Source organism: Pseudogymnoascus verrucosus, assembly GCF_001662655.1.
Source record: "Pseudogymnoascus verrucosus strain UAMH 10579 unplaced genomic scaffold scaffold_5, whole genome shotgun sequence".
Lineage (NCBI taxonomy): Eukaryota > Fungi > Ascomycota > Leotiomycetes > Thelebolales > Thelebolaceae > Pseudogymnoascus > Pseudogymnoascus verrucosus.
In genome coordinates, this window is record NW_017263656.1 from 697,429 (window position 1) to 721,144 (window position 23,716).

The window sequence follows — 23,716 nt, forward strand, 5'->3', positions numbered from 1 at the left end:
CTATTTTGTCACATCACCAATCCTCGCCTCCATTACGCATCTGTCTGTTATGTCTTTGATTTCCCCTTCCACCAGTAGAAATATACTACAGCATTCTTTCTCAAAAAGCCCACTCTGTTACCACCGAATATTTTATGTACGGGTAGCTATATGCGTTGCCCGACCCGACCTCAATAATGTGAAGCTTTAAATACAACATCAGGCAGTTAAAGTGATGACATTTCCTCCTTGCTGAACTGATTAAAAAAACTACTCTGGAGTACAAAACCCCACTGTGCGCCATTGCCTCGGATTCCCATTATCATCCAACGCATCAAATTCCTTCCAACGAATCCAGTCACTCCTGGCTACCACCTGCTTTGGACCTGACGAAACCAACCCAATCAATTTTTCCAATACTTTCCGCACCGGTTTAATATTAACCAGCTCCCGCGCCTCAGACAACTTCACCCACCGACACTCCACCAACTCCTCCACCTGCTCCATCAACTTCTCCATTTCCGCGACCCGAGCCAAGAAATACGTTACTTCCTTAATCCCACCATCAAAACTAGGATACTGCGAGATAACACTCATGAAATCCGGTCTCAGCCCCGCCACCGAATCCGGCAAAGGCGGAGAAAATCCAGCCGGCGTGATGGGCGTCACGCGGTCGGGACTCAACCCGGTCTCCTCGAGGAGTTCACGTGAGGCTGATTCCCAGTCACTATGGTCTTCGGGCTCGGGATGGCCTTTGGGGAAGCCCCAGTATGGGGGCAAACCATGTGGCCGCCGTTGGTAGATGAGGAGGATGGATATGGTGTCTAGAGTTGCGGGAAGGGACTTGGGGTAATGAAGAAGCAGGAAGCCGTAGCACCGGTCTGTGACTTCGTCATCTGATGAGGGGGCTTCGGAAGAGGTGCCTGGGTTTGAGGAGGGGGTTTCGCGGCCTAATGTGCGTGAGGAGGCATCGGATAGTGGCTCGACTTGGGATGGGAGGGCGGTGTCGGCCATAGTGATGTTGGCCTGGGATTCTGGGATGATTGGATGAGGAGGGGAAGGTATAATTGACTCTTCTGGTGGTGCTTCTGCAGCAGAAGGCTCCGGACTTTCTATGGTCTCGATAATGTTGCCCTCTTGATGTGGATTCTCTACGGGCTCGATAATACTGTCTTCGTCGACTGGAGAAGGGAAATCGGTGATATTTGTATACTGCTGTGATGTCAAGGACTCAGGCATGAAGTTCGACCCAACCGATCCATCAGAATAATTGGACTCATCGGCGTCGCTGAGATCACCTGGTGAGTCATCGTCGCTGCTGCCGCTGTATGGTGCTATTGGAGAGTTCTGCTGCCACAGCCTACGACGGCGGGGTCGCATTTTGTCTTGGCGAATCGCTGGTGTTCTCATAAATACAGCAATAATCCGTCAAAAGGATGTCTACGATGGAATGTTTATGTTTGCAATGAGCGGAATAAATATCCAATTAGACACTATTGCTCTTTCCCTGCTCTTATTTAGGTCGTAATTGATGAAGCTCTTTGGTATGCCCATCGTCGCTGCCTAAGATGCAATTATTAGAAAGTAGTTATCGTGATATAAAAGATATTGCGAAAAAAATAATCCTGATTTTGAGATAATATTTGTATTCCAATTTCATATTTCAACACAATTGGCAAAGTCACCCTTATATGTTACCCTTTAACACAATTGTATTATTATAGATCATTTCCCCTCAATATCCCCTCTATTCATCGACTATCAGGGTCCACAATCAACAATCATATCCCACCTCAGCATCTACAGTAGCTGGACATTGCCCACCTCCAGTGCAAGCAGCGGTGGTACCCGCTGAGCTCTATCAAGTGGTGGGCTATGTTAAGAGTGAAAAGGGGCTGTGGTGGCACAGCAGACGACCTAAGAGACCAAGAAGGCGCAGTTATACGCGCCTGGTAATCAGGACAATCCAATACGCGATGTTCAAGTTTTCTCCTATACCAAAGCAAGCGAATGGCCCAAAGAACTCTAAGTCCGAGAAAGCCGAGTCAAAATATGTCACAGATGATCAAAACAAGCCAGCGCGAGAGGCGGATACAGCGATTCATTTGGACTTGGATGGAGGAGGACGCATTAAGGTTTTCGGATGGGTCTTGGACTCGGTAAGTCGCATCGCCGCCGTCGTTCCCGACGAAAGTTGCCATTGGCACAAAGGAGAGGACGGTGAGCTGCAAGCCCGTGATGAGTGCCGTCAGTTCCACCTCGCGTGAAATCCCGTAGGAATGCCTTATGATGGAGACAAACTGCGGGAATTAAGATGCTGGAGTTAAGTTTATGCCCAAACGGCAATGTTTACCGAGACGGCGAACTAGTGTCTGGATCACCGATACGGCAATATTTCTAAATCGCCGACTTTTTGTCTCAAAGAAATTCCCTTGAACATCATCTGGACCTGCAGGGTGCTAGAAGCGATGCATAATACTGAGGCCAACTAATTTAAAGCACTGCAGGCGGCGACAACGGGTGGTGTCCACACCAATGAAGGGTTCCCATCAAGATGAAGGGACAAGCTAAGCCACGGCGCACTGACTGCGGGGACGCCGCTCAAAAGAAATTATAGTGGCTTTAAGTTCGCGAGCAGCCTTCAAGGTGACCACTGCCACTAAGGTATGCTTTTTTAAGACACAGAGATAATGGGACAATGGGACAATGGGATAGGCTCCTGGAGTCTACTGTCTAAGATAAATGTTTGGGGCCGGGAAACTAAAGCATGTTTGGCGATTGGTTGACGGGCCTGGATAATTCTGAGAATACGAGGCCTGCCCCGTCATTATGCTTAAGCTCAACGGGAAAAGCTGCGTTATGTGTCAGTGGTGTTAGGAGGGCGGATCAACTCCACTAACCCACAGCTTGTTCTCTTAGAGTTATCTGCATTAAGGAGTTCACATGGGAATATTGACGAGGCCGTTGCTTTGACGGCCGGTCCTCCAGTCAACCCGATGCCGGAGATTCTGGATATGAACCCCGAGGAGCGGGACGTTGAAACAGCGCCAACCCCAGAACTTGCATCAAACTAACTTGCTGGAGAAGGTGTTGACCCCAAGGCTACCACTAACAGAACAGACACGCTCGGCTTCACTAGTCCATCAATCAACACGTGCTGCAGGACAGGCATTGGCTATGGCGGAGTCCAAAAGTAAGGGATCTGCGAGGTCATACTCTAACTTTATACCAATGCGGACGGAAACAAGCTCTCCAAACCGTCGATTGGGCAACTCTATATCCCAAGATCTTCCTCGGACCGCAGCACCCCTGCTCATGGAGATTCCGTCCTCACTGCAATGCTTCAACTATAAGTATGGAGGCATTTCCTTCAGCTGAGAAGCATCCCATCAGGCCCTTCAATTGATTCATATTCTTCAATATAATTATCAAAATGCTTCTCACAAACGCCGCCCTTGTCACTGGCCTTCTTGCCGGAAGCTCTTATGCTGGCTCCATCCCCGCCAACGTCAAGACCTTCTACGATGGCATCAAGAGCAAAGGATCCTGCAGCAAGGCTCTCAAGACAGGGTTCTATGCTCTAGACGGTGGCGCGAAGGGTAGGGCGTTCGCCTTGAATTATTGTTCGTAGCTAACAACCCCAAGACTTCAGCTACTGTGGCGACCACATGACCGACTACAACGTCCTATACATCCAGGGAAAGAATGGCCAGCTCGCCGATATGGATATTGACTGTGACGGCATCATCAAGAGCCCATACAGCGATGGCAGATGCGAGGCTTCGCAAGACACCCAGCCCCAGTCTTCATATATTGAGCAGATTCAGGGATACAACGTCGGAATTAAAGATGTCGACTCTTACATCCACTCTTACGTTGTTCTCGGAAACTATGCCGACCAAGGGAAATCTGGTTACACCACTTTCCACCCAACCGACTACGGCATCGAGCCTCTCAGCATCGTCGCCGTTGTCTGCAACAACCAGCTCTTCTACGGAGTCTGGGCTGACCAGAACGGTGATGATGGACCACCAATGGTTGGCGAGGCTTCCCTCGCTATTGCCACCCTCTGCTTCGGCAAGAACGCCGTCAATGGCGACAAAGGACACAGCGATCTGGATGTCCTCTACATTGCCTTCCCCGGCTCCGACGCCGTCCCCGGCGCCAAGGGTGCCAACTGGAAGGCCTCGACCGCCAAGGCCTTCCAGGACAGCTTGACTGCCCAGGGCAACAAGCTCATCCAGCGTATTGGAGGCGGCGGCGGTTCCGGCCCATCGCCAACCACTACTGGCGGCGGCAGCGGCCCAGCCCCAACCTGTGCGTGGGCGGGACACTGCAAGGGAGCCAGCTGCAAGACGGACGATGACTGCTCTGATCCTTGGGGTTGCGTCAGCGGCAAGTGCGCGTAGAGTTATGTAGATATTTGGGATGAAGTATTTAGGATATTTATATATATGGATTTTTGGCGATCAAAATATGTACCATACTCTGAACCAATGTGATATGAGAACCGATTACACGTATTAAGGTGGGTGTAGCAAGCGGGTTGCTGCACTTTGGAGTTTGGAAGGTTTTAGTGAATCCCTTTTTGTTTTTGGACAGGGTTCTCATTACGGTACTATCGAGTAGCTGATGATTTTAGTATAGAAAAAACAATTCTGTGCGGATAACATTTCAAATTAACGGAATAAATTAACCCATACTGAACAGTCCCCCTGTGTCAATCAAGCAAGGACGAATCATACCATCCCCACTCCAAAATTTCCTCGCAGTAGTCCCCATGAGACACGCACGTCTCTACTCATCCTCATACTCATCATGAAACTTCCACCAACCTCCCCCATCCTGCCTCCCAAGCGGCGTAACATCCAACAGACTATTCGTCCCCAAAAACCCATCCAGCCCCCTCGCAAACGTCGAATAACTATGATAAACCCCACCCCCCGGCCCAACAATAAACACACTAACCCCGCTCTGCTCCCCCTCAACATACGCCCCCTTCCCTCTCTCTCTCAGCGCCTCCGCACTCTCCCAATTCACCATCATGGGCGCCACGGCGGGGTCATTCGTGGCGTGGAAATCGTAGTTGAAATCTGAGTCCGAGGATGAGTACCAGGGCATCGTCCAGCCCATGCGTTTTTTGAAGGGGGCGATCAGGCTGTAGGGCGCGCGGGATACCAATACTAGGGTTGTGTTGCGGGAGTTCAAGTGCTCAAGGTGGGAAGGGAGGTTGTCGGCGAAGAAGGAGCAGCCGATGCAGCCGGTGGTGGAGGGGGGGGTGAACATGAAGTGGTAGATTATGAGTTGTTTGCGGCCTTCAAAGAGGTCTGATAATTTGAGCTTGCCATTAGGACCCTCGAAGGTGTAGTTTTTTTCAACTTTGACGTGGGGGAGTTGGCGGCGGAGGGCGGAGAGCTCGTCGGAGGCTTTGGTGAGGGCCTTCTCTTTTTCGAGGAGGGCTTTGCGGGCTTCTATCCATTCTTCGCGTGTTGCTTCCTGTGGCAGGATGTTAGACTTGGTGGGGGGTAGATGTGGGTTGGGGATAGCTTACTTTGAACATTTTGAAAGGAGGTTGAAGACAGATCTGTTGCTGATATTGTCGTTGTTAAATTGGTTCTCAAGTTAGAATGAGGAGATGAAGATGATAGGAAAAGGAAAAGCCATTGTCGAGGTTTTCCCTTGATATTTATATCCATCCCAGATATCTCACATCCCGGCTTAACACGCTGCAGCATCCCGTGTATCCTTGATACTCCCATCACTACACTTTCTGGACGACGTCAGAATGAACTTCCCAGGCATAAAAGGTGATAAATCAATCAGATTACTGATCCTCCATCTCCAATAACCAGAAAACATCTTCCAATCCACACACATCCCATCCAAAACCATTCACCCGTCTTACATCAAAACGCGGGGTCGACGCGACGGCAGCCTAGCCACCTGACCTCGCGACGAATGATGTCGCGAAATCCAGTGACCCCATGCCGCCATAACTGCACCGTCTCAGATAAACCATGGTAACATCCTGCAGGATATCATAATCTACGGCCGTAAGGGAGGGTGCTTAAGTAATTTGGCAGATGGCAGCCTGGGAGGTCCGGCCAACACAGGACTAGATTTGACCAACTAATCAACCCCCTTTCTTTGGATACGAGCTTTGTCTCTGGTTCTCCTTCGTCTAGCCTATGGCTGTAGTGTGAGTGGTCACAATAAACTGGCACAGAGAGACATATACCCCAACCTCAAAAGTATGTTTCAGAATATAAAAAAACGCTACACCATCGCTATGACAGGGACTCCCTCTCCCAATCCACCCATCTCAACCACCACCAAAGGCACAACTCTGCTTTAAAAAATACCAAGTAGTATATACCCTACTTCCAGAACGCCCCCCCGCATCTATGCAAGAGGCTCAACTGGATATCACGCACATACGTCCTGCGGACACCCAACCTGCGAGCGAGTGAAAGAAGAAGAAAAACGAAAAAAACAAAAAAACAAAAAGCAGTAGGCTCCTGAAAAACCAGCGATTCAAATCAATGTGCCCGAACTGCCGTGCCTTTTCTAAATAAACGACCGTTTTTTGCTTTGTGTTTGTTGCCTGTGAATCTCTTCTCTTCTCTTGTCTTGTCTTTGTCTACTTCTTCATCTCCACGTAGTTGCTAGGGAAGATTCCCGATTTGCCGTTTAGAGTTCCAGTCCTGCAGTGGTATGTTAGTACGAAACTCCTTAAACTGTATAGGGAGGAACAAGGTCAAACATACCACCAATCCTCCGCCTTCTCCGTCTTCTTCGTAACCGTAATAACATCCCCCTTCTTAAACCCCAAATCCCCCGGCTGATCCGCATCAAACGTAAACAGCGCCACCGCCTGATCCTCCCTCAACCCCCCCGCCTTCCCCGCAAACGCCGGCTTCGGCGCCGCCGGCCTCCCCGGCCCAACCCTCCCCGACGGCTGTCTGAACGGCGTATCCTGGTACTCATAGTCCTCCGCAGTCTGGCTACGTCGCGACCCCTGTCTGCTAGGCGGGTCATACACGTCATCCGCCCAAGTACTCGCGCGCTTCGGCGCCCCGTACGAGTCCCGCCCGTTATCATTATTTACGCTACCGCCCCGATCACGACTTACGCCCTCGTTGTATGCGGACCCCGAGCGGCCCTCCCACACCACGTCGTCTTGGTTGTTGTCGTAGACGGGGATGTCGTTGTACATCGCGTCTGTGCTTCCCGCGCCGGCGAAGACCCGCGAGTTCAGCACCTGCATGAGCGGCTGCGCGGCGGGGGGTGGACGCACACTTCCTTCCATCAGCTGGGCGGCTGTGAAGCGCTGGCCGTAGAGCTTCTCGTTTGCGTCTCGACGCTCTACGATTGCGGATCCCTCTAGTGAGACGCCGGCGAATAGACCTTTGGTTTTCGAGTAACTGAACACGCCTGCTACCCCCTTTAAACTCGCTGCGCCGGCTGCTTCGGCATTACGACCGATTGGTCCGGCGGCGAGGGACACGTTGCCGCCGAGTGTGAGGGAGCCCTGTTGTGAGAATGCCTTTACGGCCGATGCATCGTTGAGGACGAACACGAAGTCCGTGAGTTCGAAGCCGATTTGTCCGCCGAATCCCGCACCGCCTAGTCCGATCGCTGAAGGGGCAGACCACGTCCCGTCAGACAGTCGTGCCACCACAATCCCGTTTCCGTAGCGTGCCGAGCCTAGGAAGCCGGCTTTGAGGACGGTGATGATCGCGAGGCCCTGGGGGTTGGGGTTAGCTTTTGTTTTCACACGCCGGGAAATTAGATGGGGGAGCGGATGGAGCGGACCTTTGCGTTTGCGAGGACGCTGGGGGGGATGACTTTGTCGGGGGCGAAGGACTGTCGTGGATCAACGAATGATGCCAAGATCTTGCTGCATTTCTTGCACTCCGCTGTGTGGTTTGCGGTCAGTTTTGGGGAAACAGCGGGTTAACTGGGGAGGGGACGTACACGCCATAGACGACGGGAGGAAGTTGTGTATTCCGACAGGCATCGTGAAGGTGTTATCGTACTTCGCGAGGGATGGTTAGGTGAGGTTGCGTTTCCAGGGAGTGTTTGGAGGTGGAGGATGGTCCGGATAGTGGGGTAGTTGATGAGGCGCAAGTGACGGTGGGTGTGTCTGGGTGGCGAGTGTAACTAGAGATGGTAACCGGCTTGGCTGATTATATACAAATAATGAATTGAGGACTGTCGCTGTTTAATGACGCAGAAGAACAAAATATGAATCTGTGCTGATTATATGTTTCAATGTGCACCCTGTCTGCTTCCTGACAATTTTTTGGGGGCACCTTACTTAATAGCTTTTGAAGTTCCGCGATCCGTAAAGATGACAGATGATGTAGCCAGCAGCCAGCCACCATTTATTAAGGGCCGCTGGGTGCCACAACGAGCGACCCATAGCCCGCTGTGGCTGAGCCCCCCCGATCCACGCGGCCAACGACGACCTCCAACTGTCACACTACAGTATATCCGGCATATCACTACCTGTACGACCCAGAAAACCCCCCAAGCGCTCACAATAACCCCATCCCACCACGTATACCACACACGCCTAATCCTCGCCACCAAAGAGGCGCGAGAAGCCGCGACGACCTGACTGCGGCTCCAGCCAACCGCGCGCTTTGAAACAAAGGGATCGATCTTCAACCCCGGATCCAACTCCCGCCACTTCACTCACTCACTCAACTCCTCCGCCCAACAACTCAAGTGTCACGAATAGCAGCCATGGCAGAATCCTACGACCGCGAGCGCCAGAACGACAGTAGACTCGATGAGCTCTCCGCTAAAGTCAGTGCCCTTCGGGGCGTCACAGTGGACATCTACGATAACGCAAGGGCGCAGGACGTCATTGATAATACCGTAAGCGCAACCCAACCCAACCTATGCGGATGGCAGGTAGCCAGTGGGGGGTTGATGAGCTAAGCTAATACTCTCTCTGTAGTCCGACACATTTTCCTCCATGGGCACGACGCTCAAGGGATCCGCGCAGAGGCTAGGGCGCATGGCGGCGTCGGGGAATAAGATGGCGGCGTTCAAGCTGTCGGGGATAATTGTTGGGACGGTGCTGGTGTTGTGGTTTATTTGGGGGTTGTTTGTGTGAGCGGGCGCTGGGGGGTTGGGTTGGTTTTTAAATTAGGGTAGGGAATGCATTGGGGGGGGGGAGGGCGTCGGGCAGGTCTGATATCACAGGAAGTCAAGACGGGATGCTAGCGACGGAGTTGTAACAGTACGCATACTGTGGCTTGAGAGGGAATACATCCTATGGCGGAAGGAGCCACGAGACTGTAAGGGAAGGCACAAGCACAAGCACATAATCCAAAGCACATATGTAAAAAAATCATGAAATCTTCATCGTCACGTTCATTTCTTCACTATATGCTCTATTATGCCCCTTTGTATCCGGAATAACCGCCGGCAATGCTACGTAACTCGCTCTAACATAAAAAGTCACCAACCCCACCCCCCATCCCGTCTATCCATGCATCATATCTACCCCTCTACTCCCAGACATTGGAGAACAGATCCTCGCTCGCCGCGCCAAACCCAGCTACAGGCTTCGGGGCATTGTGCGAAGTCTTCGTAACAGGCGCCGCAGGCGGCGCGCTGCTCCAGCCCCCAAACTCCTCATCCACGCTGACCTTCGGCGTGCTGCCCGCCTGGGAAAACCCATTACCGCCCGGAACAATACTCTGGCTCGCCAACGGCGGTCCAGAACCCCATCCAAAATCATTAGCCGCAGCCTGCGCCGGCGCGGGCTTGGTCGAGCTCCAAGCATCATTCGTGCCCATAGCGTCGAAGTTGCTCCATCCGCTTGAAGCTGCGCTCGTAGCAGCCGGCGCGGGCTGGGCCTTAGGTGCGGGCTGCGAGGCGGTCAGGTTGAAGACTGAGGAGTGGGTTGCGGCGGGGGAGACGACGGGTTTGGGGGGGGATGAGACGGCGGGGGTGGAGAAGTCGAAGAGGTCGTTCATTCCGGAGCTTTGGACGGGTGGGGATGTGGGGAGAGCGGGGGCGGCGCCGAAGGCGCCGAAGTCGCTTGTGGAGCTCGTCGTGCGGGAGTTGGCGTATGGGGTGGGCTTTGCGGCGGGCTTTGCGTCGAAGAAACTGCCGCTGCTGATGGTGGATGGGGGGGAAGATAGGGGAGGTGATCGGTGGGATTGAAGGCTGCCTAGGCCTGCGAATGCGTTCGGCTTCTGGGCCTGTTGCTGCTGCTGAGGTGGAGGTGAGGTGGTATTGGAGAAACTGAGTCCGCCGAATGCATCATCTAGGCCACCGAATGAGCTCTGGGGCTGGTGGGATGGAGACTGCATTCCATTGATGGAGCCCTGAGATCCGTGGTGTGATTGTGGTTGTGGCTTCGGAACAGAGGCGTAAAGAGAGAGAATGGACTGTTTCAAGTCTGGTCTCGACTGCCCCGAGCCTCCAGAAATAGGTGTAGCGTTCGACGAGCGGCTCACAGGAGGCTGTGGCTCTTGGGCAAAAAAGTCCAATCCGAGTAAGGAGTCAGCAGGCTTCGAAACCTTTGGTGGTGCGGCTGGTGCAGCTTGGAAGTTGGATTGTCTCGAGGAAGTACCCGGGGTAGAATTGGCCCTTTGTACCGACGACCCCTCACTCGCAAGCAGATCCGTCTGAGGAGCTCGGCGCACAGTCGCGGGACTGCCACCAGGAGCTGAACCCGGCACTGCCCTCTGCGAAGTCGAGCGCTGGAGGTCCTGCTTCTCCTTCACCAAGTTCAGAGGAATATCATCATCGCCCTCGGCATCTAGAGTTGCCGGGTCTGGAATCGGCCCATCCATAACCCATCTCTTCGAATCGTACTTCGTGCGGATGAAGTTCTCCATCTTCGCCTCGGATGGGACGTGTCCTGGAGCGAGCTTGGCCTCCCAGTACTTGTTCGCCCGCGAGTTCCCCCACATCAACACGCTCTGTAGCTGCTCATCGGTCCATGAGTCGAGGTCGACAGATTTGACTTTACTGATGTGCGTGCCCATTCCTCGGTGGATGCCCGAGCAGCGGATGCACACGAAGATGCCTAGATTCCAGCTGGCCCATCGCGGATCTGCGAGAAAGGGGTGTTAGCAATGTGAACTCCCATCTATCCATCTTATCCACCATTGTGTGTACAGGGCACGTGTCCAATTCACGTACGTTTATTCCTCTTGCAGTCGGCGCAACTCTTGTTCCCCTCCAATTTCAGGAGACTCTTGATAGTCTGCGCATTGCGGGCAGTCCTCTCCGCCGCGGGGTCCACCTGCCTGCGCGACATTTTCGAGAGAAATCGTATATAATGTCGATGGACGTCAAGAGCGGTGAATTGTGAATTTGTCTGGAATAACCCAAGGGAAGGTACTCGTTGACGTGATTCGGTGGTGGGACTCTCTGAAACGTGTAGGCTCTCCTCTCTCTCCTCTTTCTTGTTGTGGAATCGTGTCAAGTGGTATAGACAAGGTACTCTAACTCGGTACTCGTTAGCCTTGCCCCCTCCCCGATCTTGGAACCTAGTCCAGTTCAGTTTTATGGCTAGGTATCTTTCTTAGGTAGTCGGATTATCCAACTGTGGATTGTAATTGGCGTATTGTGGGACTTTTGTGACTTTTGTGACTTTCGGACGGATTACACTCCTTCTAGCGGTGTGGCGCTGTGGCTAAAAGAATATTCTTCGCGCCTCTTAAATGAGGCATCCACTATTTTAGCTCTTTAGTATCCATCACCGGCCCATCAAGCCACTCATCATCGACCAGTGACGACGAAATGAAGCCAAACCAACCCAAGTCAACACAAATCAACCCTGTTCAAGGATGGCGGCGTTTCGGGGACTGCAAATCCCAGCTCTACTCCCCGTCCTCGTGCAGTAAAAATGACAACAGTAATACCAGTAAATACCAGTTAACACCAGAAATACCAGTAATAAGACCAGTAAGACAGAAATTATCCCCGTCACTACCGGTCACTACTGTCAAGTGCGTCAAGTCCGTCAAAGTACGCCCCCTAACCACTCTATCCACCCCATCCACTCCTTCCACTCTATCCACCTCAAGCATCCCTTCTAAGATCTCGTAATACTCTAAATCCCACCCCGTCTACCCGTCCCCTACCGTCCTCAGCCTCACACAAAAACAAACCAAACACACACACAGAAACACACAGACACGGACACACACACACATCCTAAGACGAAGAGAAAGTCATTTCCACATCGGGCGATTGATTCCACATCTTTGTAACCACCCAACTACCCAACTACCGAACCCTCCTTCCCTATAAAGTCGCCTCTCCGTCCCTCTCATGCGCCCCCCTTCCTGGCTCAACGCTGTCGCTCGAACTACGCCATCATCATCGTCGTCCTCCTCCTACATCCCCCTCAGAACCAGCGCTCCTCGCTCCTCCCTCCACAGACCGCAAACCCACGCCGCAGCAGTACTCGCAAAGCCCATGCCTACGCCATCTTTCCTAGGCAGCCTGTTCAGCTCCAAAAAATCAACGACTCCCAAGATGACTTTCCCGGTTCAGAAATCGAATGACGAGTGGCAAGCTGTGCTCAGCAAAGGTAGACATACGCTCCCGCCCCCACCACCACCTACCCACCTACCCATCCACCCCCTTTCCCCCTTCCCTTCCCACCCCCTCTTAAAACCCACGAAATCGAGAGAAACACCTAAAGCTAACAACCTACCTTCTCTACACAGAACAATTCCGCATCCTCCGTCAAAAAGGCACCGAGCCCCCCGGAACCGGCAAATACGACACCCACACCCCCAGCTCCGGGACCTACACCTGCGCCGGCTGTTCCGCGCCCCTCTACACGGCCTCTCACAAGTTCGCCTCCGGCTGCGGCTGGCCCGCGTACTTCGACAGCATCCCGGGCGCGGTCGAGAGACGCGCGGATAGGTCGATGGGCGCGACGAGGACGGAGATCATATGTGCGAATTGTGGAGGGCATTTGGGTCATGTGTTTAAGGGGGAGGGGTATGAGACGCCGACGGATGAGAGGCATTGTGTTAATAGTGTGAGTTTGAATTTCTCGGAGAAGGAGGTGGAGATGGAGGAGAGGAAGTCGGTGGATAGTAAGGTGTAGGAAATTTGGGAAAGGGGGTGGAGGGGGGTACTTGGGGACACTTGGGAAGGGGGATTTGGGGTTTTGGTCTGGAGACGGTACGCATGTTTGTCTGTGTATATGGAATGAGTTTATGAGAACGAAAAGGGATATATAATTCACAGAGAGAGGTAGCCTCGTCGATTCTGCGACACATATACCCTGAGAGGCAGGAGAATTACCAAAAAAAAACGAACATCATCACATCACGCGATCACTGCAAAAACAGGGTTACATTACCAGGATAAAGTTAGTTAGTGTATTTATGCTTGATTCTCTTGCCTGCATGCTATGAGTCTAGATATTACACTCCCAAAACCACACCAACAAAAAACGTAACGACGGAAACCTCTTTCTGGCATGATTGAAACGCGCAGCGTGAAGTGCAACTTTCTCGATTTTTATTTTTCGCCCAAATGGATATGATACACTCTATAGCTCATCGTGTCCGGAGTCATCCTCTCCCTCGGCGCCACCGCTGCCACTGTACAGCTTGCTGGTAATGGGGTATGCGACGTTCGAGAGCTTCTCCTTCTGCTCCTCGAAGTCCTCAGAGTTGGCGGTACCGGCGTTCTCCTCGAGCCAGTCGGTGGTCTCCTTAACGGCCTCAAGGATCTGGGGAAATATGTTAGTAAAGCTCCCAAGTCATTGATTTTCATTGAGTCAACTTACGGTCTCCTTGTCATCGTCATCAATCTTGCCACCAAGTCCCTCCTCATCGTTTACCTGGTTCTTCAGGCTGAAAGCGTAGTTCTCAAGACCGTTACGGGCCTCAATGCGCTCCTTGGTAGCCTTGTCCTCATCGGCGTACTGCTCAGCCTCCTGAACCATACGGTCGATCTCCTCCTGGGTAAGACGTCCCTTGTCGTTGGTGATGGTGATGGACTCGGACTTTCCGGTGCCCTTGTCACCAGCGGTAACCTTGAGGATTCCGTTGGCATCAAGCTCGAAAGAAACCTCGATTTGGGGAACACCACGGGGTGCGGGTGGGATGCCAGTAAGCTCGAACTTTCCAAGGTTGTTGTTGTCTTTGGTCATGGTCCTTTCTCCCTCGAAGACCTGGATCAGGACAACGGGCTGGTTATCGGCGGCGGTAGAGAAGATCTGGGACTTGCGGGTTGGGATGACAGTGTTTCTTGGGATGAGCTTGGTCATGACACCACCAGTGGTCTCAATACCAAGGGTCAATGGGTTGACGTCCATAAGAACGATCTCCTCAGTTCCCTCCTCACCAGACAAAACGCCTCCCTGCACGGCCGCGCCGAAAGCGACAGCCTCATCGGGGTTGATACCCTTGCTGGCCTTCTTTCCGGAGAAGTACTCCTCGATGAGGGCCTGGACCTTGGGGATACGGGTAGAGCCACCGACGAGGACAATGTCGTCGACCTCCTCCTTCTTGACCTTGGCGTCCTTGAGAACCTGCTCGACCGGCTTGAGGGTCTTCTTGAAGAGATCCATGTTGAGCTCCTCGAACTTGGCGCGGGTGAGGGTCTCGGAGAAGTCGTTGCCGTTGTGGAAAGCCTCGATCTCAATGCGGGTGGACATCTGGGAAGAGAGAGTACGCTTGGCCTTCTCAGCCTCACGCTTCAGCTTACCCATGGTCTTGAGGTCCTTGGTGATGTCAACGTCGTTCTTCTTGTTGTACTGCTTGGCGAAGAAGTTGATGACTCTCTGGTCGAAATCCTCACCACCCAAGTGGGTGTCACCGGCGGTAGAAAGAACCTCGAAGGCGCCACGGTCAATGGACAGGAGAGACACATCGAAGGTTCCTCCACCAAGATCGTAAACAATGATCTGGCGCTCACCATCGGTCTTATCAAGACCGTAGGCGAGGGCGGCGGCGGTTGGCTCGTTGACAATGCGGAGAACGTTAAGTCCGGCAATGATACCAGCATCCTTGGTGGCTTGTCTCTGGTTGTCGTTGAAGTAGGCGGGGACGGTGACGACGGCGTGGGTGACCTTCTTACCGAGGTAAGACTCAGCGACATCCTTCATCTTTCCAAGGATCATGCCAGAGATCTCCTCTGGGGTGAAAGTCTTGGGGCTGCCGTTAACCTCAACGCGGACGTTGGGCTTGCCATCCTTCTGGACAACGTCGAATGGGAAGTGCTTCATGTCGGCCTGGACGTCCTTGTCAGAGAACTTGCGACCGATCATACGCCTGAGACGAATGTTAGTTAAAAGCTACGTATAAAGGGTATAATTGGTGGCGGGACTGACTTGACATCGTAGATAGTGTTCTTTGGGTTCGCGGCAGCCTGGTTCTTGGCTGCGTCTCCGACCAGGCGCTCCTCCTCGGTGAATGCGACGTAAGATGGTGTAATTCTGTGACCTTGGTCGTTGACGAGAATCTCGACCTTTCCGTTCTGCATCACACCGACACAAGAGTAGGTGGTTCCCAAATCAATACCGATAACTGGAGAAACACGTTAGTATCCAGCCAGAAGCTAAACGTGGCATAAAAGAGCTTACCAGTGCCATAGCTCTCTGCTGCCAATGGCTCTTGTTCCGAAGATGCGCTGGCGGTCTGGAGGAAGGCGAGGGGGGTGAAGAGGAGGACGAGGTAGAAGAGGGCAGACAGGCCCATGAAGAGCCCGCTCTGATTTCCTCTGGCCATCTTGAACGGCAGCTGTGAAGCTATCAAGTTGGATGTGTATTTTGCGACAATGGAATTAAATAAGCGTTTCTAAAAGAGACCGAAGAGTCGATCCGTAGTGTTTGTCTGTCGAGAGACTCGGACAGGTCGCGAGTTTTAAAGAAGGGGGAGGGAAGAGAGGATGTTCGTGGGAAGGAGAGAGGGACAAAAGGTTCGGAGACGGAAGTCGCTGGAACTTTATTATTCTCACATTGGCCTGACTGACAAAGTGTCCTCTCCCAAGTTGTCACTAATAGTAAGGTTATGGGCTACTTCAAGCTCTGTGATTGGTCAGTTAGCGAAGGCGTGAGGAGGGATGGCGGTAAGAAGCGCCCCACGAGAGTGCCGCCACCGGATGTACTGGAGTAGAGAAGGTACCTGATGTGTCTGCAAAAATAGTATTTCAAGACAAGTACCTTTTCTAATCCTTGGTGCAGGGGGTACAAGTGCACCGTGTCCTGAGTAGCAACTCTAACTAACATACGGCTATTGTACCTGGTGAATGACTCTGTGCACTTCGGTGTATCACTCTGTGTACCGAAGTGGCTAAAACTCTATATTTCATACTCTGTCCATATCTAAACGGCTTCAAAGTGGCAAATTGTATATTTGTTTACTTCGTTGCGTTGTTTACTTCATAGAACTCCAGTTCCTCTACTCCACGCGCAACTGAATCAGCTGCTTTCGTCTCAAACAAAAGGAGGCAGGGTGTGAGACATGCAGCAGTAGCTCAACGAGGCTAGGGATCCCGCCATCCATCTTCAGCCTCGCCTCTAGAGTAAATACAGCAAGGTCATTAAATAGCACAATCCTCCAGGAATCAAGGGGTTCAAGCCACAGCGGAAGGAAGGGTGGCAGGCAGGAACGAACGAAGGAAGGAAGAAGGCCACAGTTACCAAAATAAAATAGCTCCACAACCCATCAGTCATCAGTCATCAGTCATCAATGCCAGACAGACCAGATCATACACCGTAGCACTTCGTCTTGGCACCAACATCACTAATCACTCACACACACACCAAGCATGGGTCCCAACAAGTAACACAAAGTGCAGAACACGCTGTTCATTCTATCAACCCCGCCGCAATCGTCTCCCCCCCACTCCTCAACACAACCCTCTGTCCCTTCTCCAGCGGCACCGCCATCTCGAGCTCCACGCTCACCCTCGCAATATTCGCCGGCCTCACAATCCGCGGCTTCTTCTTCGTCACCTTCCCACTACTCTTATCCAGCGTAGCTAGTAGCTCTGTCACGCGCCCCGCGGCGTGCAGGCGGCCGCGGTGAACATCGATGCCTGAGGGCATTAGGAATTCGAAGGCGAGGACTTTGACTACAAAGGTCTTGATGCATTGTATTGGACTGGAGGGGCTGCATAGCACGTCCCCGACCTTGAGGTGGATGGGGTCGATGCCTGTCAAGTGGATAGTGGCGTTTTGCCCCGCCACGGACCAGTCCGCGGTCTCGTTGTCAACTTCGAGGCCCTTGACGTAGCATTTTTCGCCGCTGGGTTGGGCGAGCAGAGCGTCGCAGGTTTGGAGCGATCCGGCTTCGATGCGTCCGGAGACGCTGAGGGGGTTCTGAACGCCGCCGCGGAAGATGTCACCGATCGTGAATCGTAGCGGCTTATCCAGCGCGCGTGTCGCCGGCTCGGAGTTGTCCAGTTCTTCCACCAGAGTTGACCCTGTGTACCAAGATGCCGCTTCCTCTGTACACCTTCGTGCGATGTTGTCCCCATGTAGACCCGAGACCGGGATGAAAGTGACGTTCTTGGCCTGGAAGCCTGCGGCGGTCAAGAATGCTGACACCTGCTGTGAGATCTCATCGAAGCGGTCTTGGGACCAGTTGACGGTGTCGAGCTTGTTGATTGCAATGATGAGTCTTTGAACACCCATGCTGCGAGCTAGTAGTGCATGCTCCTTTGTCTGGCCCTTTAAGCCCGACTCAAACGAACCCGTGCTAGCATCGATAACCAAGACGGCGAAATCTGCCTGACTAGCCCCCGCGATCATATTAGGGATGAAATCCCTATGGCCAGGCGCATCGAGAATGGTAAAGGCGGTTTTCTCAGTCTCGAACTTATTCGTTGCAATGTCGATTGTCACACCCCTATTTCGCTCCTCCGTTCCTTGATCCAACACCCAAGCCAAAGCAAACGAAGACTTTCCAAGTTTCTCCGCTTCCTTGCGATACTTGTCAATAGTCCGCTGGTCGATGACATTCAAATCTAACAATAGACGTCCCATCAACGTGCTCTTACCAGCATCAACATGACCTAAAAACCATAAGCCCTACACCACCAACCACTCGCAGCAAAACCTACCAATAACCACAAAATTCGCCGCATTCTTCGCCTTCTTCTTCTCAAACTCCGCCAACACATCCAGATTCTTACTCGTCGCCCTCGGCGTATCATCCATCCTCATCGCCTCCACCCCACTCGCAATCTGATCCGCCTTCTTCTCATTGCTCGTCTTAGCAGGCGGCTTATCCTTCTTCGCAGCTGCTCCCATTAGTTCGGTTAGTCATCTATGCTCTCCGCGGAATCGCTGGCTGTGCCGAACCTTTCGACTGTGCCGCTAGCACCTGGTCATCGGGGCTGGGCCCTGCAAATGCGTCGTCAGTGGGCTGTAAATGGGGGTCTGAGTACGGCAAAGTAAACGCAGCGGATGGGGCCTGGCGGAGGCTTGGGAGGGTGTCCCCGAACATCGTTGCTGCGAAGGCGGACGGCGCGGCAGCTTCGACTTCGGGTATGGGCTCGATTGGAGGTGGGCTGGGGGAAGCTGGGACGGAAGCTGGTGGCCGCGATTCTTGCTTATGGGGACTTGAATCTTTGCGCTTCAACCCTGTATATTTTCTGACGGTGTTCTCTTTCCCGGAAGCGGTACGAGACCCTGATGGAGCTGTAGAAGCTGAGCTTCTGGCACTGCTCTCATCGTTGCCAGACTTCGCCCCCAGTGACAAGCCGGCCATAGGCTTTGTCACATCGCTGGCTCCAGCATTATTCTTCTGCTCTTGGGCGTTCTTCTTACGGGCAGCAGCCAAAGCTTGAAGCTTGGTCATTTTAGGAGCTGCCTCGGGATTCCCACCCATTAAACCACCACGGGGATATAAAGGCTCGATAAAAGTCGTCCGTCTGTCCTCGGGTACGTTGAACCAGCTCATATCCTTCCAAAAGTCGGCTGGTATAAACGGATTCGAGCAAGTTGTAGGAGGCGGTGACATATATTCTGCAAAACCATCGGGTTAGCTACAATCCCTTCAATAATCCATGGCAATGAAAGAGGTGACGCACCTCCGGAACCATAGCTACCCCCCATTCCCGCGCCCATGCCCTCCTCAAGCTCGCCCTGCCGCCAAGCCATATCCCCAAGCTCAAGATGAGAAAATAGTGACCCACCTTTCGCCTTCTTCTTTCCCGTCTCCTTCTTCGCCGTTCTCGACTGCAGGAGGTAATTCACGCTCTTCTCAACGTCGTAAAAGTAATGCCACAGCGCCTCTTGTATATCCTTATCTGTAATCCCCGGTACGTCGTCACCGAGAGCTTCGCGTACCGATATCGTGCCTACTCTCATAGACTCTGTTGGTGGTCAGTCTTAGACCTCACAGGGGAGAAGCGGGGTAGATATGGGAAGGGCGAACCTTTGTCTTCTTCGCTGAGCTCTAGGGACAGGGGTTAGCAGGGCTCTTTATGGTATGCATGCGGTGGAATGTGAAGGGGAATACCAACCTTCAGCTCCGTCGTCGGCGTAGTCTTCTCCGCCGTCGTAGTCGTCCATCTCGTCGTCGAGGTCCATGTTCTTGACTATCTTATGGCGCGACATGGTGGCGGTGGTGAGCTTCTTGCTCGTCGAACTTTGAAGGGATGGTATCTATATGTAAACGAGAAGCAATACAGCAAGTATCTCTTAAAGCAAACAAAAATAAACCCTCGTGAAACTCTTTGTTAGAATAAATGAATGCCGTGGCACGGAAACAACATGTTGGCAATCCAAGTCGCTTGCCCTTGATAGGTCGTCATTATCCCAGCCACAAAGTGCGGGGCGGGGAGCCAACAAATTACCCCTCCAAAGGCTCGGCTTCAGCCTTGCACAACCCAAACACCTGAACACAACATAGTATAGCACAACACAGGAAAGAACTTCAAAATGATCTAAAGTTTAAGATATATTATCTAATTATCACCGAGTTTAATCTAAGAGGAGTGATGCCATATTTATATCCAAGAAACCCAGGTATCCCCAAAACCGCTGGGGATATCCCCACCAAACGCCTCCCAAAAATCCTCCCTTCTATTCCCTTAAAACCCCATCCTTTCAAGTCATTCCATCCAATCGTTGCCGTTCCCAGCTTTATTAAGTATATTCGCAAAAAGCAGCCGCAGAAGGATGTTATCTAATCCTTCTATCTACCATTATATATGGGTATAATAGGCAAAACCTATGGGGCTCTCGCCCTCAAAAGCTGCAGCCTCCTCTCCGCATCGTCATCTCCCATTGACCGCCGATTCAGCACTGACCGGCCTAGGTGCGATAACGAGGTATTCCGCCTGTGCGTCTCGGGCCTCGGGGTCGCAGGCTCGCTGTTGATGTTCCTCGACTGGTCGTTTAGTGTACGAGTGACAGGAAATGAATGCACCCTGGTCGGACTCGGCGGTGCAGAGATGGCCATGTCGTAGTTGGGTAACGGTTCTGGTTCGTTAAGCGTTGTATTCCGTATCGGAGCCCGAACCGCCGTCGCATATGACGGAACCTTGTTCAGCGCGAGCTCGGAGTAGTCGATGTGCTCCGGTGTCTGATGACCGGAAGTTATGGCGGATGTGCGACCACTGCGCACGTCTTCGTCGCTTGGGTGTCGAGATATCGGGTTGCTTCTCGATGTCGCTCCGTTTGGTGCTTGGTCGAAGTACCCCCCTGCTGGATAGGGGGCGCTGGAAGTGCCGAGACTAACAAGGTTGTCGCTGCTAAACGTAACATGGGGAGTGTTGCCTCCGCTACCGTCTCCGCGGCGTCTAAACGCGCCAGGGGTTCCGGGCGCTATACTTAGGTTATGTAGTCTGCTGGACAGGATATCTGGTCTGACAGCTGTGCTTGACATGCCATTCATTGCTGCAAGATTTTCCGCTGAGCCTGATCGAGAGTGGAGGTGGAATGGTGTGTTCATTCCGGACGAAGCGGATGGGGTCATAATGCCAGGGTCGATACCGGCATACAATTGATCCATGATATGCTCGCCGTATAGTGGAGGGGCGTGGGAGTCGATGTCAAGCGTGTGGATATGGTCTGGCGTTTGATCGAGAAGGTTGCCCGCTTCATCGAGGGGTACATTAGGAGAAATAAAGATGGTGACTGGGAGCGAAGCTCGCAGCTAGTATATATTAGCAAAGGTCATTTTGAGGCACATTGGGGGATAATTACCTCGGAGGTGTGTCCGTCTGGGTTGTGCAGCGCGATATTGAACTTCACCTTATGCCGGATCTTAATGCCATGCGTCTCGCAATCCTGCAAGCACTTCTTAAGCGACTTGGGGAGAGGCAGTACCTCCTTCACAACGAAGCCACCCTGCCCTGATTCATCCAACATGTCACGATAGCTCTCTTGCTCATCTATTTCAAAAGCCCAGTTCTCAATATCCCTCGACTTCTTATGCGATTTATTCGAGAATGCCGGGCCTGGGATGGAGAACTCCTGTACCTCAACGAGGTGGCACTTGATGGTGCCGATCCTCAATCCCTTGAGTAGCGACGTAAATTTCATATCCACGGCAATGGACGTTCCGAAAACTATTGCCTTTTGCGGAATTACGATCGAGTACTCGAGTTTGTTGGGCCATATGTTCTCCACCGTCATGGCGTGCGATAGCTCCAGTGCTGCGGGGTCGAGAGTCCGAATGACACGGACGGACTTGTAAGCGTGCAGGTCATACGCCAACCGCCCTCTGGCAATCGTCGCTTTCAACTTGTACTGGATGTGACTGTCGTGAAGCCCTGCCACGCTCTCCGCTGTGCTTCCTGGGATAATTACCTCGAAGGGCCACTCGTAGTTTGTGGCGCCCAGCGTCACACCCTTTGACGACGATCCAGTGCCGTCTGACCCGACAAAATTCGGCCACCTGTGATTCAAAATCTCTGTAATTTTATCCACCTTGCCGCTGGAGATTCCTGTCCCCGTCAACCTCGTGTCGTTCCATCTGTAGCACATCCATTAATACAAAAATCCCATAAACCACTGACTTGATTGTTGAGAAACGTACCCGACTCTGCACTGTCCTGTAAGACGCAAATGCACGTCTTCCACCTTGAGGGGTTGAGCAAGACATAGCACGAGCACACCCCGCAGGATCTGGCTCGAGGCCTCACTTTCAGGGCCTCTCAGCACGATCACATCAGATTCAAGCCTGCAATTCACCGTCAGTTCGCAACTCATTACGGAAGGAGCCCGCATGTACCAACCTGATCTCAAACAGCGATGCGCTGTTGCGTCCCGTCACGCTCTGGAAAGGATTGAATACTGGCATGGCGAGCAACTTGGTGTAACGACCTGTCACCAGAGGCCGCGATGTAGGTGAGATGCTGGGCCTGCCGGCAAATTCATTCAAGCAAACGGATTCAGGCAAAGTTGTTTCAATTCGATTGTGTCATCCACTTTCTTTTCATGCGGTACGGTACCTCTCCGATTACGGGTAGTGGCGGTATGGCGGGCGGAGTGGCGAAACCAGAATGCGATAAGAGCGTTTTTAGCGTTATAAGATCTTCACAGGATCTCACAGCAAAATTGACAGTACAGCGATATTTTCGTTATTGTTACTCGAGTAGTAAAGAAGGGGATCACGCTGGTTTTGTTTCTTTTCTTATTTACAAATAAAAAGAATAATAAATTCCAAAGGAGTAAGGCGTCACATATTCGTCATCGGGCTGGGCTTTTTCTATTATATAAAAAAGGCGTGTTCCTATTCTTAGCCTAGCATTGGCTGACTCCTTTTCTTACATTTTAAACGGGACAGAGAAAACTTTCTTTGGTGGAGTTCAAGGCTCGGCTGCGCCGCGGCGCGACTAGAGTAGAGTATGTACCGTATACCAAGGGCATATGAGAAAGTCTTTGGCCCTTCTAGTGCCTCGGCAGGGAAGCCGGCAGTGCAATCCACAGCTCAGCTCTGTTCTTGCTGCCAGCGCCGAGATAGGTATTATACTGCATATATCCGCATATCCGTACATACTGTGCTGTAATGCATGTTGCCAACACATGATAGCCAGCTCAAAGCTCGGTGCTTGTTTACCTCGTACCCTTCGTTCCTTCCGTTGTTGACTTTGGGACACCACGTCAGATGGGAATCGACTTAGACCGGGACCCGTCCTTGCCGCTAACAAACTTATGTAAGGCGTTGAATGTCTGCTGTTGATTAGTCCTTGGCCCCAAAGAGCATTTCAGAGCGGCTCCCAACGCCAAGTCCGGACTCACGTTATGCTCCCAACGACGCTGCATCGCGCGGCATTACGTGAGAGAGCACGCCGGAGATACTGCACCCACTATCAAACACCTCATACTTAACTTCCAACAACAATTGATGCATCCTTGTCTCCAGCAAGCCGTTAGATCCGTGAATTGTTTCATGTATCCCAACAATCCCAATCCCAAGCCGAGGATCCACATGATTACGGCAGTGAAAAGTAAATCTTCAACGGGCCTCGCCCCCCTGTCCAAGAGGCGCCGAGCCGATCGACCGGTGTCACCAGTCCCGGGCCCCGTTCATGTCGTGTCATATGTCATACCACCAAGGTACTTCTTTTACACGTGCTGCGCACTACGTAAGAATAACGTGCCTGGCGTACCTTATCGATGTCGTACGCGTCCATAAAAACGGTGAGAAAATCGTGTCTGTAGAGATCACATGTTGGGTATTTCAGCCGCGTTGCCAACACAGCAGGAACAAGGCAGCACAGCACGTAATCGATCAGAGATTGAGAACATCAGACTGAGAATCACAAGGCG

At 52.3% G+C, this 23,716-nt stretch overlaps 11 protein-coding genes across 11 annotated transcripts; 4 read left to right on the forward strand and 7 right to left on the reverse strand.

The window, feature by feature from the left end:
• Positions 1-6: 6 nt before the first annotated feature.
• Positions 7-2,680, reverse strand: VE01_01931 (uncharacterized protein). Its single transcript, XM_018271446.2, has one exon. The coding sequence runs from the start codon at positions 1,387-1,389 to the stop codon at positions 250-252; it is 1,140 nt and encodes a 379-aa protein (XP_018133865.2). The 5' UTR covers positions 1,390-2,680; the 3' UTR covers positions 7-249.
• On the forward strand, positions 1,956-3,053 carry VE01_01932 (uncharacterized protein; the record flags this gene model as incomplete). The annotated part of the gene is made up of 2 exons (XM_018271447.1): positions 1,956-2,138; positions 2,886-3,053. The coding sequence occupies 2 exons, from the start codon at positions 1,956-1,958 to the stop codon at positions 3,051-3,053; spliced, it is 351 nt and encodes a 116-aa protein (XP_018133862.1).
• Positions 3,054-3,412: 359 nt separating this feature from the next.
• Positions 3,413-4,388, forward strand: VE01_01933 (uncharacterized protein; the record flags this gene model as incomplete). The annotated part of the gene is made up of 2 exons (XM_018271448.1): positions 3,413-3,578; positions 3,625-4,388. 2 exons carry the CDS (start codon positions 3,413-3,415, stop codon positions 4,386-4,388), a joined length of 930 nt encoding a protein of 309 aa, XP_018133863.1.
• A 187-nt stretch (positions 4,389-4,575) lies between these two features.
• VE01_01934 (uncharacterized protein) lies at positions 4,576-5,539 on the reverse strand (the record flags this gene model as incomplete). The annotated part of the gene is made up of 2 exons (XM_018271449.2): positions 4,576-5,475; positions 5,531-5,539. The coding sequence occupies 2 exons, from the start codon at positions 5,537-5,539 to the stop codon at positions 4,777-4,779; spliced, it is 708 nt and encodes a 235-aa protein (XP_018133860.1). The 3' UTR covers positions 4,576-4,776.
• Positions 5,540-6,619: 1,080 nt separating this feature from the next.
• Positions 6,620-7,999, reverse strand: VE01_01935 (uncharacterized protein; the record flags this gene model as incomplete). The annotated part of the gene is made up of 4 exons (XM_018271450.1): positions 6,620-6,683; positions 6,747-7,726; positions 7,795-7,898; positions 7,957-7,999. The coding sequence occupies 4 exons, from the start codon at positions 7,997-7,999 to the stop codon at positions 6,620-6,622; spliced, it is 1,191 nt and encodes a 396-aa protein (XP_018133861.1).
• A 731-nt stretch (positions 8,000-8,730) lies between these two features.
• On the forward strand, positions 8,731-9,106 carry VE01_01936 (uncharacterized protein; the record flags this gene model as incomplete). Its single annotated transcript, XM_018271451.1, has 2 exons — positions 8,731-8,865; positions 8,948-9,106. 2 exons carry the CDS (start codon positions 8,731-8,733, stop codon positions 9,104-9,106), a joined length of 294 nt encoding a protein of 97 aa, XP_018133858.1.
• Positions 9,107-9,354: 248 nt separating this feature from the next.
• Positions 9,355-11,603, reverse strand: VE01_01937 (uncharacterized protein). Its single transcript, XM_018271452.2, has 2 exons — positions 11,152-11,603; positions 9,355-11,062 (listed from the first exon to the last, which is right to left on the reverse strand). Exons 1-2 carry the CDS (start codon positions 11,267-11,269, stop codon positions 9,504-9,506), a joined length of 1,677 nt encoding a protein of 558 aa, XP_018133859.1. The 5' UTR covers positions 11,270-11,603; the 3' UTR covers positions 9,355-9,503.
• Positions 11,604-11,766: 163 nt separating this feature from the next.
• VE01_01938 (uncharacterized protein) lies at positions 11,767-13,095 on the forward strand. Its single transcript, XM_018271453.2, has 2 exons — positions 11,767-12,550; positions 12,690-13,095. The coding sequence occupies exons 1-2, from the start codon at positions 12,289-12,291 to the stop codon at positions 13,076-13,078; spliced, it is 651 nt and encodes a 216-aa protein (XP_018133866.1). The 5' UTR covers positions 11,767-12,288; the 3' UTR covers positions 13,079-13,095.
• Positions 13,096-13,342: 247 nt separating this feature from the next.
• Positions 13,343-15,934, reverse strand: KAR2 (ATPase with role in protein import into the ER). The gene is made up of 4 exons (XM_018271454.2): positions 15,569-15,934; positions 15,317-15,512; positions 13,769-15,257; positions 13,343-13,711 (listed from the first exon to the last, which is right to left on the reverse strand). The coding sequence occupies exons 1-4, from the start codon at positions 15,711-15,713 to the stop codon at positions 13,529-13,531; spliced, it is 2,013 nt and encodes a 670-aa protein (XP_018133867.1). The 5' UTR covers positions 15,714-15,934; the 3' UTR covers positions 13,343-13,528.
• Positions 15,935-16,283: 349 nt separating this feature from the next.
• HBS1 (Hsp70 suppressor, GTPase facilitates ribosomal subunit dissociation) lies at positions 16,284-19,741 on the reverse strand. Its single transcript, XM_059463399.1, has 6 exons — positions 19,459-19,741; positions 19,371-19,391; positions 19,129-19,308; positions 18,293-18,334; positions 18,052-18,231; positions 16,284-18,003 (listed from the first exon to the last, which is right to left on the reverse strand). Exons 1-6 carry the CDS (start codon positions 19,550-19,552, stop codon positions 16,796-16,798), a joined length of 1,725 nt encoding a protein of 574 aa, XP_059319997.1. The 5' UTR covers positions 19,553-19,741; the 3' UTR covers positions 16,284-16,795.
• A 137-nt stretch (positions 19,742-19,878) lies between these two features.
• Positions 19,879-23,621, reverse strand: VE01_01941 (uncharacterized protein). Its single transcript, XM_018271456.2, has 5 exons — positions 23,186-23,621; positions 22,180-23,116; positions 21,981-22,124; positions 21,146-21,917; positions 19,879-21,095 (listed from the first exon to the last, which is right to left on the reverse strand). Exons 2-5 carry the CDS (start codon positions 22,242-22,244, stop codon positions 20,169-20,171), a joined length of 1,908 nt encoding a protein of 635 aa, XP_018133719.1. The 5' UTR covers positions 22,245-23,116; positions 23,186-23,621; the 3' UTR covers positions 19,879-20,168.
• Between the last annotated feature and the right edge of the window lie 95 nt (positions 23,622-23,716).